Below are 18,236 nucleotides of genomic sequence, written 5' to 3'. Positions count from 1 at the left end.
CCTAAGAAAACTCATCGGAAACAAATGTGTAAAATGTACTGATAAAAGCATGAAAAAACTATCTGACTGTATGGTAAATTGTAAAAAATTTCGTAATCTATAATGGTACTTTTTAGATAAAATAACCTGAAACCAGTTTGTGGCTGGTTGCTGTACAGCATCAGCAATTTATTTTATATAACAGTCACGGTGTTCAACCATGTCTAAATAGGGCAAAATTGCATTATTACTTTTTTTATTTAAAAGTTACTCACATTCCTACCCCCCTGGGTGGGGGAATGGGCAGCCCTATTGCTGCTTCTCAACCATCTATAAATAAGTTCAGATTAAAATACAACAGGTTCAAATGCACGTAATGGTGTTTACGGAAAAGATGACATTCTAAATCATAAGCTGGAAGATGCAATGTGGAATCCTGGTATCTGAATGGGGATTGAGATTTATTCTCAGATGTGTGGGCCTGCTGATGCCGCATCGTACACTCCTGGAAATTGAAATAAGAACATCGTGAATTCATTGTCCCAGGAAGGGGAAACTTTATTGACACATTCCTGGGGTCAGATACATCACATGATCACACTGACAGAACCACAGGCATATAGACACAGGCAACAGAGCATGAACAATGTCGGCACTAGTACAGTGTATATCCACCTTTCGCAGCAATGCAGGCTGCTATTCTCCCATGGAGACGATCGTAGAGACGCTGCATGTAGTCCTGTGGAACGGCTTGCCATGCCATTTCCACCTGTCGCCTCAGTTGGACCAGCGTTCGTGCTGGACGTGCAGACCGCGTGAGACGACGCTTCATCCAGTCCCAAACATGTTCAATGGGGGCAGATCCGGAGATCTTGCTGGCCAGGGTAGTGGACTTACACCTTCTAGAGCACGTTGGGTGGCACGGGATACATGCGGACGTGCATTGTCCTGTTGGAACAGCAAGTTCCCTTGCCGGTCTAGGAATGACGGTTTGGATGTACCGTGCACTATTCAAAGTCCCCTCGACGATCACCAGAGGTGTACGGCCAGTGTAGGAGATCGCTCCCCACACCATGATGCCGGGTGTTGGCCCTGTGTGCCTCGGTCGTACGCAGTCCTGATTGTGGCGCTCACCTGCACAGCGCCAAACACGCATACGACCATCATTGGCACCAAGACAGAAGCGACTCTCATCGCTGAAGACGACACGTCTCCATTCGTCCCTCCATTCACGCCTGTCGCGACACCACTGGAGGCGGGCTGCACGATGTTGGGGCGTGAGCGGAAGACGGCCTAACGGTGTGCGGGACCGTAGCCCAGCTTCATGGAGACGGTTGCGAATGGTCCTCGCCGATACCCCAGGAGCAACAGTGTCCCTAATTTTCTGGGAAGTGGCGGTGCGGTCCCCTACGGCACTGCGTAGGATCCTACGGTCTTGGCGTGCATCCGTGCGTCGCTGCGGTCCGGTCCAGGTCGACGGGCACGTGCACCTTCCGCCGACCACTGGCGACAACATCGATGTACTGTGGAGACCTCACGCCCCACGTGTTGAGCAATTCGGCGGTACGTCCACCCGGCCTCCCGCATGCCCACTATACGCCCTCCCTCAAAGTCCGTCAGCTGCACATACGGTTCACGTCCATTCTGTCGCGTCATGCTACCAGTGTTAAAGACTGCGATGGAGCTCCGTATGCCACGGCAAACTGGCTGACACTGACGGCGGCGGTGCACAAATGCTGCGCAGCTAGCGCCATTCGACGGCCAACACCGCGGTTCCTGGTGTGTCCGCTGTGTCGTGCGTGTGATCATTACTTGTACAGCCCTGTCGCAGTGTCCGGAGCAAGTATGGTGGGTCTGACACACCGGTGTCAATGTGTTCTTTTTTCCATTTCCAGGAGTGTATATCTGGCGTTGGCGCCACCTGTCACTGAGTGGAGCTGGAGGTGCGGCTGCTGTCTGGGGCGCCACTCTCGGTGTAGGTCTTGTAGCTGGCGTCCCTTTCACTCTTGTTGCCACATACATCAAAAGTCGTCCATCACATATTATCGCTGGTTTACATGATAATGGGCACAGGTTGTGAATAAGCACGCTGGGAAAACAATAATTCACTTCCAGATTACATCACGCTCCGCCTCTACCCTTGATAATTGTCTTAATTCTGTGAAGGTGAGTTCTGGACTTTCTTCAGATATTCGATCAACGGAAACATGCTCCTGTCGGAGCACAAAGAAAGGTGAATATGCTCCTATTAAAATACGGATTGAAATCATGCCAACATATTCGCGCTCTTTTAGCATGCAGCTTATCTCTCACTCCCACTGGCACCTACGCCTGTAACTCACTCACACCCACAACTCCATCGCTGTAAGTCGCTCATACCCATCCATTCCCGCTTGTTCATTGTCACTCATTCAGTCCAAATTATTGTTATTATCTCTTTGTATTTCGTGTTAATGTCTCTCTTTGTTAATGTCCCCTGCCTAATAGCCATAGAATCCCTCATTCTGTCTCCTCTTACTGTCACTGTCTCCCTCTTCTTCCCTCTTATTGCTACTATTTGCTTCATACCTTCCCATTACTGTTGTCCATTCACAGTCTCTCTGTTTTTAGTTGTCATTATCATAGATCTGTCTCTCATTATCACTGGCTCGCACTTCCAATTTTTCCTTTTTTTCCGTTGGTGCAATTATCTGATGAAAGTCGTGGACTCACCTTCGCAGAATTAAGACAGTTAGCAAGGGTAGAGGCGAAGCGTGAAGTCATTATTAATGTCCCAATGGCGCTGCCTCCTTCACTATTTTCCTAGCACCGTTCATCATTGTCAACTATGTTCCACTGCCACTCTCTCTCTAACACTGCCACTGTAGCTTTGCTCTTTCTATACCACAACCTCTGTCTACTGTCTTCCAGTATTTATTACTTTTCCGTCTCTTTCCCACTGTCACTGTCTTATACCTACGCACAAAAAAGCGTGAATATGTACGCACGCCACGATTTTTGGGAAAATTTTTAAATTTGCTGAGAGAGGTAGAAAGAAGCAATTGCTACCTCACTTTTCTGTCAAAGATTTTTAATAAGCAGGGCCATATTGTATTTTTTCATGTTCCAAAAGTGTTCTAGTTCCCTTCTTTTCCCTGCTACAGCGGAGAATGTCGCTCATATGAAAAGAACTTTTTGGGTCTGTAATATTTTGATACTTTACAATTGTGGAATCGAGATAAAATTAAACTAATTTTGCTATTCAGACCCGATTTTAAGCATACACAATTTTGATTGTGCTTCAGTACTACAACATGGGGTTCCCAGAACCGTTATAATGATAATGGAGATACACTATGTGATCCAAACTATCCGGACACCCCCAGAAACATACGTTTCTCATCTTAGGTGCATTGTTCTTGCATCTACTGCCAGTTACTCCATATCCGCGACCTCAGCATCGTGAGACAGCAGAATGGGGCACTTCGCGGTACTCATGGACTTCGAACGTGGTCAGGTAATTGGGTGTCACTTGTGTCATACGTCTGTACGTGAGATTTCCACACTCTTAAACATCCCTAGGTTTATTGTTTCCGATGTGATAGTGAAGTGGATACGTGGAAGGACACGTCCAGCACAAAAGCGTACTGGTCGACCTCGTCTGTTGACTGACAGAGAGCGTCGAGAGTTGAAGAGGGTCGTAATGTGTAATAGAGTAGACGTCTATCCAGGCCACCACAAAGAAATTCCAAAGTGCATCAGGATCCATTGCAAGTACTATGACAGCTGGCCGGGAGATGAGAAAACTTGTATTTCGTGGTCGAGCAGCTGCTCATAAGCCATACACCACGCCGGTAAATGCCAAACGACGCCTCGCTTGGTATAAGGAGAGTAAACATTGGACGATTGAACAGTGTAAAAACATTGTATGGAGTGACGAATCGGGGTACACAATATGGCGATCCGATGGCAGGGTGTGGGTATGACGAATGTCCGGTGAACGTCATATACCAGCGTGTGTGGTGCCAACAGCAAATTTCGGAGGCGGTGGTGGTATGGTGTGGACGTGTTTTTCATGGAGAGTGCTTGCACCCCTTGTTGTTTTGCATGGCACTATCACAGCACAGGCGAACACTGACTATTTTAAGCAACTTCTTGCTTCCCACTGTTGAATAGCCATTCGGGGATGGCAATTGCATCTTTCAACACTGTCGAGCACCTGTTCATAATGGACGGCCTGTGGCGCAGTGGTTACACCACAATTACATCTCTGTTATGGACTGGCCTACACAGAGACCTGACCTGAATCCTATAGAACATCTTTGGGTTGTTTTGGACCGCAGACGTCGATCCAGACCTCACCCATCGACATCGATACCTCTCCTCAGTGCAGCACTCCGTGAAGAATGTGGTGCCATTCCCCAGAAACCTTCCAGTGCCTGATTGAACGTATGCCTGCGAAAGTTGTAGCTGTCATCAAGGTGGGCCAATACCGTATTGTATTCCAATATTACCGATGGAGGGCGCCACGAACTTTTAAGTCATTTTCAGTCAGATGTCCGGATACATTTGATCACATAGTGTACTTTACGGCAATTTTCTCCGTGCTACGCCACGTTATGAACTACATTGTCACCTCACAACGAATTTTACACTCGTAATTTACAAGTGGAAGTAGAGGACCTTGAACCTTTGTATTTCTATAACGAATAAAGATATCAAAAAAATTTCAGGGTTGTTCTAGATCACGATCTTAGGAATGAAGTCAAAATTTGGCACCCAAAACTTTTTTTCGGGTTTTCTCAGGACCTGCCCACGAATTAATGGTCCCTCATTAAGCCCCTTTAACCTCACCGAAGACCACATCTAGTGTAAAAACAATCATCCTGTTTGCTCCATTTATCTAAGCAGGAGAAAGTGTGTAATATCCAAACGTAGGCATAGTTACAGTAAGAGGAACATTCTGTTGGTTGTACAAGTAGTCCCTAGCTCAAATGCTGTCCAAAACACTCGACCCTATGTATCTATCAACAATAGAACCCTTGGAATAAGCGCAGGACAAATCTTGTTTTTATACGCGGCGTTTGGAACGTATTAGATAGCGTATGCTGTCACGTGCATACTTAGATCCAGCTGAAGCAATTCACGGGTGACTGGATCCAAATTGTGGAGATGTTGATAGTTTTGTTTCATCTGCTGTTCCGTACGGTCTCACAATTAACCTATGACATTAAGAGCGAGCGATTTAGTGGGCCAGATGAGATGCAAAATGGTAGCTGATTGTTCGTCAAACCAGGAACGTATGCGTGCAGCTCTGTGAAGACTGGAGTTTCCACATCAGACTCATAATGTATATGAAGAGGAAAGCACAAAACTCGGTGACCGGGAATGTTAAAATAATCATTCTGCTTCGTGTTCCTTGTAATATTGATGAGTGGCCCAAGTCAATGAATAAAATTACCTCAAAAACCTAACTGAACAACTTCCGGCTTCAAAATCACCCTCCTCGCACTGCGGCTTAAACGTTTTATTGGGTCTTCGGTGTTCTGACCGCTTGCATCTTTTGAAAATAAGCATAAATCGCATTTCACACAACATACTTTCAGTCAGCTACTGTCCAATTTCTGTATTTTTTGGCCCAAGAAAGATGTACAGTATTATATACCACTGTTAGCAACGACTTTTGCTAAGTATTTGACTTGAAAAGTCCACTGCATAGAGCAACCTTCGCAATCAAACTTAAAATGTTGCCTCAACCATCTATTTTCAGTGTAATAATCATTAAAATTTAGCCGTTTCGAACGTCAAAACTTCGCCATCGGAAAGATTATACAGAAATCTCTAAAACCGATCAAAATAAAATACATACAAGAACAGTAAAATAGCGTGGTCAATTCCCTCGTAATCATGTATTTTTTGATGTCCACACACATCACCGTCAACGTATAAAACAGACTAAGACGTGGTTGCTAGGGAAGTGACCAGATTGTTTACTGCTCTTATTTATATTTTAGCTTGATTGCTTTTAGCGGTTTTTGTGTAAGCAATCTGATGATGATGGTTTGACTGCCGAAAAGGGTAAATTTTAATGTTTGCTCTTTTTAACTTTAAATAAGTGCTAGAGCTGACATTTTAACTGGATAAAATTAAACTATCATCATCAAATCGGCGATCGTAGACTTTGTTGATCATGCGCCAACCTCACAATATTCCTCCGTAGATGGCTTCCTCAAGCACTACAACGTTAACGTTGGTGGGGAGGTTTGCGTGTCTCATTAATCCGGCCAGCTCAGGTCAGAACAGTGGCAGTCCCCCTATTGGGCTAACCCAGCGCAGCGCCTGTAACGCGGCCAGGGGACATTTTACCCCACAAAAAACCTGACAAATCTGCCGCGGAATAGAAAGGAACCTCATAAGTCGAATACGGCCAGGTACACTGGTTTACGAGTTGGAACATGGAAAATTAAACTATCTTCGCAATATTCGCTCGGAATCTGCTTGCGCAAGTTCACTCGGAAAGTGATTTAGATAGTCTCGAATTCACTTATTGGGTGGTCTGAAACTCGCTAGTCATCGATAAGGCGTGACATTTGTCTATTGTCCAGGATCGGCTAACGACTACTGTTCATATTTCTTGATGCACGACTGCGAGTACTACACGTTTCATTGAGGACATATTGCACGGTATGCGTTGATTCACCAACAAGTAGGGGCCGTTTCATTCACAATGAGGTCACGGGGACATAGAAACACGATAGTTTTTCTCTCTCATTCTATTACGCATGCACATCGCCTCATCCCACTGCACTGACTCCATACAACCGACTGTCACATACACCAATTCACTGGCATGACTTCACCGATGAAGTGTCACTTAACCGTCAAGTATCAGTTCAACACTACGAATATTTACAACACAATGAAATAATCGGTCTGAAATGTTAAGAAGGTAGCTAATATTCTGCCTGGTGAACTTACACTACTGGCCATTAAAATTGCTACTCCACGAAGATGACGTGCAACAGACGCGAAATTTCACCGACAGGAAGAAGATGCTGTGATATACAAATGAGTAGCTTTTCAGAGAATTCACACAATGTTAGCGCCGGTGGCGACAACTACAACGTGTTGACATTAGGAACGTTTCCAACCGATTTCCCACACGCAAACAGCAGCTGACCGGCGTTGCCTTGTTGTGATGCCTTTGATAAAGGTCGGATTGTAGCCTATCACGATTGCGGTTTATCGTATCGTGACATTGCTGCTCGCGTTGGTAGAGATCCAATGACTCTTAGAAGAATATGGAATCGGTGGGTTCAGGAGGGTAATACGGAACGCAGTGCTGGATCCCAACGGCCTCGTATCACTAGCAGTGGGGATGACAGGCATCTTACCCACATGACTGTAACGGATCGTGCAGCCACGTCTCGATCCCTGAGTCAACAGATGGGGACGTATGGAAGACAACAACCATCTGCACCAACAGTTCGACGACGTTTGCAGCAGCATGGGCTAGCAGCTCGAAGACTATGGTTGCGGTTACCCTTGACGCTGCATCACAGACAGGAGCGACTGCGATGATGTACTCAACGACGAACCTGAGTGCACGAATGACAAAACGTCATTTTTTCGAATGAATCCAGGTTCTATTTACAGCATCATGATGGTCGAATCCGTGTTTGGCGACATCGCGGAGAAAGCACATTGGAAGCGTGTATTCGTCATCGTCATACTGGCGTATCACCCGGCATGATGGTATGGGGTGCCATTGGTTACACGTCTCGGTCACCTCTTGTTCGCATTGACGGCACTTTGAACAGTGGACGTTACTTGTCAGATTTCTTACGACCCGTGGCTCTACCCTTCATTCGATCCCTGCAAAACCCTGCATTTCAGCAGGATAATGCACGACCGCATGTTTGCAGGTCCTGTGCAGGCCTTTCTGGATACAGAAGATGTTCGACTGCTGCCCTGGACAGCACATTCTCCAGATCTCTCACCAATTGAAAACGTCTGGTCAATGGTGGCCGAGCAGCTGGCTCGTCACAATACGCCAGTCACTACTCTTTAAGAACTGTAGTATCGTGTTGAAGCTGCATGGTCAGGTGCGCCTGTACACGCCATCCAACCTCTGTTTGACTCAATGCCCAGGCGTATCAAGGCCGTTATTGCGTCCAGAGGTGGTTGTTTTGGGTACTGATTTCTCAGGATCTATACACCCAAATTGCGTGAAGATGTAATCGCATGTAAGCTCTAGTGTAATATATTTGTCCAATGAATATCCGTTTATCATCTGCAGTTCTTCTTGGTGTAGCGATTTTAATGACCAGCAGTGTACTTTTTTTGAAGATGTCTGTGTTGGAGGACGTACACGCACAGTGAGTCTGGCAGGCCTTGAGATTTGGAAGCTGTGGTGCTTTGAATGGGGACGCTAATGGCACAGGCTGGGGCTCGCGCTGTTGCAGGTGTACTTCCAGCGCGTGCTGTCCAGCAAGTCCGCGGGCCGCGCCCAGGTGCTGTCATACGTGGCCGCCTTCGGCTGCGTCCTCATGGCCATCCCGCCCGTCATCATCGGCGCCATTGCCAAGGCGACACGTGAGTAACTCGCCTCGTATAGCTTCTAACATATACTGAGCACAGCCTGACTCTTAGCTTTCATAAGTAATGCGATGAGTTTAACAGCAAGATGCGACGCCAAATATCGGGTGGTTATAACGAAAGTGCAGCTTCTCAACGATGTCCAGTGTGGGCTGTAATTATAGTACGGCAGCGATACTTGATAGATATGGTAATGCATTGATGTGAACCCATTTAATCTGGAAAAAAGTTAGTTCCAACTACCTTTATCTCTTTTTTGACCTATTCTACCAGCATCCCGTTCCTAATCCATTACATATGGAAAGGTTCCTAACCGCTTCCGTGGATCCACTGCTGTAATTTTGCATCTTGTACCCAAAATTTACTGTAATTTTTTTGCAGCCTAAATCTGTTCCATATCAACTTATTAAAACGTCTACAAAGTTTCGCTGCTATACGATAATTGTAGCCCACACTGGATCTCTGTAAGTAGCTGCACGTTGATTGTAACTACTCTATATAACACAGAGAAGTAAAAACAGAAAAAAATTAGTTTTGCATGCAGAATATAGCATTTAGAGCATATCGGGACATAAAAATGGAGGGACTAAATACCTATCAATAACCACGGAATAAAAGGAGATGGTGCAGTGAACATGTGCACATTACTTCTGCTTTTAGTGCTTAGCTATACCGATTTTTATTGTTTTGCTTGGGCAGTACACCTTTCAACCGCAAAATTTGTTGCAAAGTCGGTTCATCAATGTCCTATCACCTTTGATTATTTAAATCGTTTTGTAATCATGGTCTTCTGAGCTGAAAGCAATCTTCACAGCAAATAGAATAGAATAATACACGATGGGCAAGGTGAAACTAGCCCGTAAAATCTTTCATGTACCTTAAGACAGGCAACCCAGCTTACATCATTTACACCTGCGGTGTGGCGGATGATATAAGTTGTTCTGCAGATCTTAATATGCATGAAATATTTGCCGCGCAAGTTTCGTTTTTCCCGCTATGTATAACAAAGTTTGTAAGACTCAAAACAAAATTCGGAATAGAAAAAAAAGTGTGAGTTCCTAACGGACCAAACTTCTTAGTCACCGGCCCCTAGACTTACACACCACTTAAACTAACTTATACTGAGAACAAGACACACATCCATGTCCGAGGGAGGACTCGAACCTCCGGCGGGAGGCTTTGGAATAGAACCACGTCCGGAAGACGTGTAGAAAAGTATATAGTGGTTAAAACTGCATGAAGTTGGCGTAAATGTCGCGTCAGCTGTATTCATTCTTGTGAAAGCAGGCTGGTGAATATTCTACTACTGAAGAATCATCAAAAAATTAGGGAACGTGAAGACTTGTGCCAGTATGCCTAACAAGTACCAGATGCCGCAATGTCAAAGCTGAATTGCTGATCTCCGGAAAATGTATTTCTCGGAAGATGATATTTCTGCAAACGGCCTTGGTAGGAACGTGGAATCAAATGATAAAATAGCTTTGTATGCAGCGACAAGTGATGCCAACTTTTTATAGCACGGGATGACGGTAGCCTTACCCGTTTTGCAGAAATGGATTTTGCTACTCTCATAATGTTGGCTCTTCGGTGAAACGCAGCAATCCTCAATCCTCGTGACCTAGTTACGATGAGGCCTAGGCTGCCTCTACGGGAATAGTAGAAAGCAAGACACTGCGTTGGTTTGCAAGTCGAGAAATCACAAATGCCCCAGAACACAATGGGTTTTCAATACCATCGCTGGCGTGTTGAGCGCAAAAAATTTCAAGACCCATTTTAATCCGTTAAAGATTGCAGTTAAACGTGTTTTGTGCAAGTGCTATAAGCAGGTGCGCTTTTGAGCTTCTTGACGAGCAAATACCAAGTTCCGTGATTTGGGGCGGCGGTGGAAACCACGCGCAATCAGGGTTCTAGAGAGGAGTAAGGCTCCCCGGTTGGGAAACCACGTATGCCATGTTCCAGCAGAATAACTCCTGACATCAGGGTGAGAGGAATCTTACCATACAACGGATCACGGTCTTGAAACAACCTTTGGTGATGCTTTCTGGACTCACATACATACGGCAAGAAGGAAGAAAATATGCTGACTCTCTCCAGTACCATAACATAGTGTTTGGGGGCTCTGATTATAGTACGTGCTAATTAACACTGAAATAATTTTTTGAAGTTAGAGTCAAAGGGCACTTAAGGCAAACAGTGTTTGGGAAGGGAGTGACACAGGGTTGTAACCTGTCTCCATTGCTATTCAATCTGTGTATTGCGCAAGCAGTAAAGGAAACAAAAGAAAAATTCGGGGTAGGAATTAAAATCCATGGAGAAGAAAGAAAAACGTTGAGGTTAGATTAGACTAGATTAGATTAGATCAGTACTTGTTCCATAGATCATGAATACGACACCTCGTAATGATGTGGAACGTGTCAGGTTAATAAGAGGTTAATACAAGATATTGCATTATACAAAATATTACGTGACACTTTATATTTTTATTTTTATTTATTTTTTTGAAGGGGAGTTGGGAAATTACCCACTTACTATATCCAAAAAATTCATTTAATGAGCAGAAGGAGTTGCCATTAAGAAATTCTTTTAATTTCCTTTCAAATGCTATATGGCTGTCTGTCAGACTTTTGATGCTATTAGGTAAGTGACCAAAGACTTTTGTGGCAGCATAATTTACCCTCTTCTGAGCCAAAATTAGATTTAAGCTTGAGTAGTGAAGATCATCCTTTCTCCTAGTGTTGTAGCCATGTACACTGCTATTACTTTTGTATTTGTACAGATTGTTAATAACAAATTTCATAAGTGAATATATATATTGTGAGGCTACAGTGAAGATCTCTTGCTCTTTAAATAAACGTCTGTAGGATGATCTTGGATGAGCTCCAGCAATTATTCTGATTACATGCTTTTGCGCAATGAACACTCTTTTACTCAATGGTGAGTTACCCCAGAATATGATGCCATACGAAAGCAGAGAATGAAAATATTCGTGGTAAGCTAATTTACTCAGATGTATATCGCCAAAATTTGCAATGACCCTAATGACATAAGTAGTTGAACTCAAACGTGTCAGCAGATCCTCAGTGTGTTTTTTTCAGTTCAACCCCTCATCAATGCGTACACTTAGAAATTTTGATGAGAGAATTTTAATGAGAGCCCATTTGTAGAGAACACCAGTTCTTGTCTGTTGGGTGTGACAGCTATACTTGTATCATCGGCAAAAAGTACCAGCTTTGCATCTTCGTGAATACAGAATGGCAAGTTATTAATATATATATAGAATAGCAGAGGACCCAAAACCGAACTTTGCGGCACACCATTCCTGATTGTTCCCCAGTTTAAGAAATCACCAGTTTTTTTTGCATATTATGTGAACTGTTTATTTCAACTTTTTACAGTCTTCCATTTAAACCATTTGAGCACTGTCCCATTCAGGCCACAGTACTTGAGCTTATCTATAAGTATTACATGATTTACACAATCAAAAGCCTTTAATAGACCAAAAAAAATCACAACGGGTGACTTCCGGTTACTCAGAGCATTTAATATTTCGTTAGTGAAAGTGTATATAGCATCTTCCGTTGAAAAACCCTTCTGGAAACCAAACTGACATTTTGTTAAAACTTTAATTTTACAAAGGTATGAAGATACTTACAATACACTACTTTTCAAGAATTTTGGATAAGGCAGTCAGAAGAAAAATTGGGCAGTAGTTGTTGACATCACACGTATCCCCTTTTTTATGTAGTGGTTTAACAATGGCATACTCCAGTCTGTCTGGGAAAATACCCTGCTTCAGAGAGCTATTACATATGTGGCTAAGAATCCTACTTATTTCTTGGGAACAAGCTTTCATTATCCTGCTGGAAATGCCATCAGTTCCATGTGAGCTTTTAATCATGAGAGAGTTTATTATCTTCCTACTTTCAGATGGAGAGGTGGGTGGAATTTCAATTGTATCAAATGGTGTGGGTAAGGCCTCTTCCATTAACTGTCCTGCTTCTTATAATGAACATTTAGACCCTACTTTCTCTACAACATTTAAAAAATGATTATTCAAAATGTTTTCTACTTACGGCTTGTTGTTTATGAAGTTTCTATTCGCTTAGATGATGATGCCTTGTCATCCTGTACTCTTGGTTGCCCTGTTTCCCTTGTAATAATATTTCAAATTATTTTGATTTTGTTATCAGAGGTATCAATCTCAGACGTGATGGACATGCTTCTGGACTTTTTAATAACCTTTATTAGTGTAGCACAGTAGTTTTTGTAATATTTGGCTGTTTCTGGGGCATTACTCTTTCTTGTTGTTAGATACAGTTCCCTTTTGTGTTTACAAGATAGTTTTATTCCTTTAGTAAGCCAAGGTTTTTTGCATGGTTTTTTATAAATAGATTTAACTACTTTCTGGACATGCCGATTACATTGTAATTCTGTCAGAGACAGCAAAGGACATGGAAGAGCAGTTGAAGAGAATTAACAGTGTCTTGAAAGGACGATATAAGATGAACATCAACAAAAGCAAACCGAGGATAATGGAAAGAAGCCGATTTAAAGCGGGTGATGCTGAGGGAATTAGATTATAAAATGAGATAATTAATACTGGAAAGAAGCCGAATTAAATCGGGTGATGCTGAGGGAATTAGATTAGAAAATGAGATACTTAATGTAAAAGATGAGTTTTGCTATTTGAGGAACAAAATAACTGATGATGATCGAAGCAGAGAGGATATAAAATGTAGAATGGCAATGGCAAGGAATGCGTTTCTGAAGAAGGGAAATTTGTTAACATCTAGTATAGATTTAGGTGTCAGGAAGTCTTTTCTGAAAGTATTTGTATGTAGTGTAGCCATGTATGAATGTGAAACGTGGACGATACATAGTTTAGACAAGATGAAGTTGGCTGCTACAGAAGAATGTTGAAGATTAGATGGGTAGATCACGTAACTAATGAGGAGGTACTGAATAGAATTGGAAAACAAATACTGATAAAATATCTTTGCATTACAGTACATCATATTATTCACCAATGTTTCGCCTACAAAACTCTACTTGTGAATTTAATCTTCGTTCAGCGCGACAACCTTACGCCAGCTTACTGCGATGGCATGTATGCCGGCGTGGTACCACGCTGCTGGTCGACATCGGGGCCACGTACGGCTGCATCAATAATCTCCCCGTCATTCACGTACTGTTCCCCATGAAGTGCATCCGTCATTGGGCCAAACTCGTTACCTTTTATGGTATTCTGTTAGGCAGCGAGGAATCCAGCGGGCACACACCTCTGAGAGCTTCAACAGATGGACGAGCATGTCAGAACTACCAACAGAGATGTTCAATTGTGCAGGGAGGTGTCTGATTGTGATCCGTCGATCACTTCGTGTCCGCATGTTCCATCATTCCAGGAGTCACAGTAGCGTGAGGCCTTCCAGCACACAGGAGCTTGGGGAGGTTTGTGGTAATGACGACAGGCGCCTCAACAGACTCACCGTGCTTTTGTTCTCTGCCAGGTCTCCGTAGGCATTCTGCAAACGCCTATGAACATCTGAGATGCTCTCGTTTTCCGCCAAAAGTAACTCAATGATAGCTCTCTACTTTGAATGCACCTCTGTTACAGAAGCCATTTTGAAGGTTACGTGCAGTGCAGCCACCTGTCAGAACTTCATGAAACCAAAGAGCTGAAACGGAAATATTACACGATGCCCCATACCAAACTCCATAGTGTTTCAGCCATAACTATCCCAGAAAGAAAATTGTTACACTGTCTACTGAACGCCCCTTGTATAACCTCCAAACCTTTGTCCGTGGGGCTCGGGTTCATCCCGTAAGCAAGTTTTACATTGTTAATAGCTTATTTTTTACGTATCTCTTTTTGATACTCATGTTTCATACACGCAATAGGCGTCAACGGGTTAGTGCAGTTCTGATGCACCCTCACCTTCGGCATTCCTCACATTTGTTTTTCAAAGTGCTTTCGTCGCTACACAAAATCTTAACTACCGAATCTAAACTTCATTGCCTGAGAAAAAAAGTGAAGCGGCCAAAAATCTTGGTTGGATGTCAGTGTAACTTGGTGCATGTACACATCGTCGGCGAGTGTGTAAATGACCAGAACTGCAATTTTCTGTGACGAGTAGAACGGCTACCAGAGTGCATTAATATCGTTCGCTTTTGGTGTTGGTCTGGTACCGCGCGCCGCGGAATCTGAATTCGCGCTAGACGATATGGACGTCGAAGGCCCCTAGAGGTCTCTGCAGCATCGCGCCGTAAGCTGTGGCGGCGCGTGCCTCCTAGAACGCCTTTAGTGTGAGGGCACCGCAGTGGAACACGTGGTACCAAGTGGGCAATAGTGGCGCCAGCTATCATGGGTTTAAGCGCCTGCCTCTCGCTCAGCCAGTCAGTTTTATCTTGCGTACGTCTCTGGACCTATCACCTCACCTTAGACAGTGTATTTACTTTCGTGTTCTGTTTACGAGTGGACGTGGTTGTCTAGTTAGGTTTTCTTGTAAGTCTGTTGTTTCGTTCTTGTTGTCGTAAGGTCCTTCGTTGTTGTGTCCTCTCCCGTTCGTGTTTCGCGGGCCGCTCTGTGGGTCCCGCTGCGCTTTCCGTCACGTCAACCCCGCGACCATTCCGGTCGCATTTACAACAGTTGGCAGGCCTGGTGGGGGATATGAGAGACGTCAACAGCATCAGATATCGGGTGATCATTGCGAAAGACACGAACGGAGCATTTGTAATAAATTGGGATCAAGCTGGGCGAAAGATTTTTTTTCAGTAGCTAGGTGATCTCCTCCTAACAAGTAAACGTATAACGCGTATTGTAAGATTCATCAACCACGCGTATGAGGATGATTCTATTCATATAGTTTAATCTTTTGCACGTCAGTTTTATTACCGTATCTCAGTTCACGGAGCGTGATCTGTCTCTTGGTCGGACCTACCGGTGCAGATGATGATAACAGCCAGAAGACCTGTTGGGACAGAACATGACGCGACAGAGGCGACAAGCTTGCCCATGAAGTCCGGCGAGGCGACTTGACCCAGTTGGGCTGGCCATCTGGGATGCACAGTCTGCTGAGCCACATGGGCTGTCCTACGTACCAGAGATGGCAGGCCGCGAGACGTTAGCTGAAACCAGCAACGTACATGTGTTTACTTAAATCCCTTTCAGATGTGACTCGTAGACGTACGTTCAAGCAGCAGGTCATGTAAAAACTTCTTGTCATGAACCTGGCTCACAGTAATTCCAAAAATGGTGCACACAGCATCATGTTCAAGTTTCACATGGCTCCTAAATTTCTCCAAGCGAATATGTGAAGTTTGGAAGGTAGGAGACGAGGTACTTGGGGAAGTAAAGCTGTCAGGACGGGACGTGAGTCGTGCTTGGATAGCTCAGATGGAAGAGCACTTGCTCGCGAAAGGCAAAGGTCCCGAGTTCGGATCTCGCTCCGGCACACAGTTTTAATCAGCTAGGAAGTTTCAATTCCTACTTACGGGAAGTTATTCCAGGTGTAACAAGTGGTGTGTTCTGCTGCCTTATAAATATTCATACGACTGACAAATATAGTGAAGTACCCAGAAGGGAGGAAGAACCGAAACAAAACTTCATGGGTTGAGAGGGCATGTAAGTCACTTCAAAGATGACAAAATCGAGTCAAATTTGCAAATAACTAGTATGTATGAGCCCTCTTATCTGCATGACGTTGCATATCCTCTTTACTTTGACTGATGCTTTAGTTCGGTTGGAAACAGTCTCGAAATGCCATTGTATCCGCTACTGACGCAACCTCACCTACAACATTTATAACTAGTCCATGATATCTTAGATTGTGGCACTGGCACGAAGATAAAGTTCGAGCTGGTCCCACACATATTCTATCAGGGACAGTTGAGCAGGTGTTCTACTTGGTGGATCTGATCTGAGGTACTTTCTGGGAACGACAGCGCCTCACCATCAAGCAGACAACCCATGGAGATATTTGCCACATATGGGAGAGCATTTCTTTGAAAAAATGGCGCTGTATGACGTCAGCTGAGAGATAAGACAAGAGGGTGAATGGTGTCTGTGCCAACAGAGTTCCCTCAATCACTAGTAATTGCATCCTGAAGTTACACTATATGGCTGCATATGCCTTCATGCGAGGAGTAACACCGCTGTGCCTCTCCAACACAGTGGACGAATGGGACCACATACCAAAGTCGCTGCAGTACTCACCGGCGGTGACCCTCGAGTGTAGTGCAGATGCGCGAGATACCGCTGAACACAGTGTGACACCATTCATCAGCAGTCCATGCTTCGCGGTCACGCAGTCACTCCAAATGCAGCTGTTTGTGATGTAATGTTAACGGCGGTGGCCTACGCATGGGGCGGTTATTCAAAAGTCCGTCTGCTGCTAGTCTCAGAGAGCAGGACGACACAGAATGTTACAGGCAGTTCATTACTTCTTCTCGGGTAGCAGACGCAGATGAGGAGGAGGAATTATGATGTGCTTGGTGCTCAATACGGCGATTCTTTACTTTGGTGGTCAGACGTGGTTGACCAGAACCTTGACGACGACTATACTTTCCCTCATGTTCCCATGCTATCCAACAACTGGCCACTGTCATATCTGAATGCCCCACAAATCTGAATATAGCACAATTCTAGCAGCCTTTTCAAAATCTGTCGGGTGCTGACAACGTTGTCTCACAAGCGTACGTGGAGGTCTCTGCAGCATCGCGCCGTAAGCTGTGGCGGCGCGTGCCTTTTGGCACGCCTTTAGTGTGAGGGCACAGCAGTGGAACACGTGGTGCCAAGTGGCCAATAGTGGCGCTAGCTATCATGGGTTTTTAGCGCCTGCCTGGTATGCTCCTTGCAAGCATATACTTAAAGATCAAAGTAATAATTACACATCAACTTGATTAAGAAATGCAGAGTGAAAGTAACTACCAATTATAAGCACTGGAACCAATGTAAATCAGAATTTGGTTGATATGATAATGTCTGCAAGGAGCAAGAGAGGTGGGACTGATAATTGTCTCAACAGGTCATTCTCGAACAATCAGAACAGCAGATGAGTGTACAATGATTGCCCAGATCAAGCCAGAAATACATATAGAATCCACATGCAAATGTTAAACCCTGCGCGGTCATGGATGAGAAGCGGCTAATTGCTCTTTTTCCTGGATAGCATGTGCTGCCAGATATTCTCACCGTGGTGGACGAGTTGGAGATCTGAGTTCTGCATAAGGCTGAGCCTGCTTCCAGCCACCATTCATCAACCTGGTGTGATGGACTGACCCTCAAAAATTCAAGTCTGTCTTTTACCGCGTCTCCAAAGTCAGAGTCTCACTCTCCGTATCCCGATCCAGAGAGTCTGCTTTTGCACGTATCGGGACCCGAGTGTCCTCTTCCGCACCTATATCCAGGATGTCGCAGAAATACTATTTCCTCTGTTCTCTGCACAAAATCCGCACAAAAGATACCTCATCAATGACAAGGCTTCGCCAACAACAGACCAACGATATTTTTTTTTAAAAAAAGAGCAATCCAATGCCTCACTTAGAAAATATTTTACAAGGTATTCAGTGAGCTGCTTTTCCAGCTCCCAGTCCTCGTACGCCCTTTTTCGTCGCCCAACGGCTGACCGCACTCGCCTTTCTGGCGACACAGTGATTCATTATAATCATAGCAAAAAAATAAT

At 44.3% G+C, this 18,236-nt stretch overlaps 1 protein-coding gene across 1 annotated transcript in view; it reads left to right on the top strand.

The window, feature by feature from the left end:
- LOC126356631 (high-affinity choline transporter 1) overlaps positions 1-18,236 on the top strand; it is a 340,577-nt gene that overhangs the window by 275,897 nt on the left and 46,444 nt on the right. Inside the window, exon 8 of the mRNA XM_050007387.1 lies at positions 8,424-8,553. Within this exon, the coding sequence (XP_049863344.1) occupies positions 8,424-8,553 (130 nt within the window). The remainder of the gene's footprint in view (positions 1-8,423; positions 8,554-18,236) is intronic.

Source organism: Schistocerca gregaria, chromosome 1 (genome assembly GCF_023897955.1).
Source record: "Schistocerca gregaria isolate iqSchGreg1 chromosome 1, iqSchGreg1.2, whole genome shotgun sequence".
NCBI classification, from domain to species: domain Eukaryota; kingdom Metazoa; phylum Arthropoda; class Insecta; order Orthoptera; family Acrididae; genus Schistocerca; species Schistocerca gregaria.
This window is presented reverse-complemented; position numbering and strand designations above follow the sequence as displayed.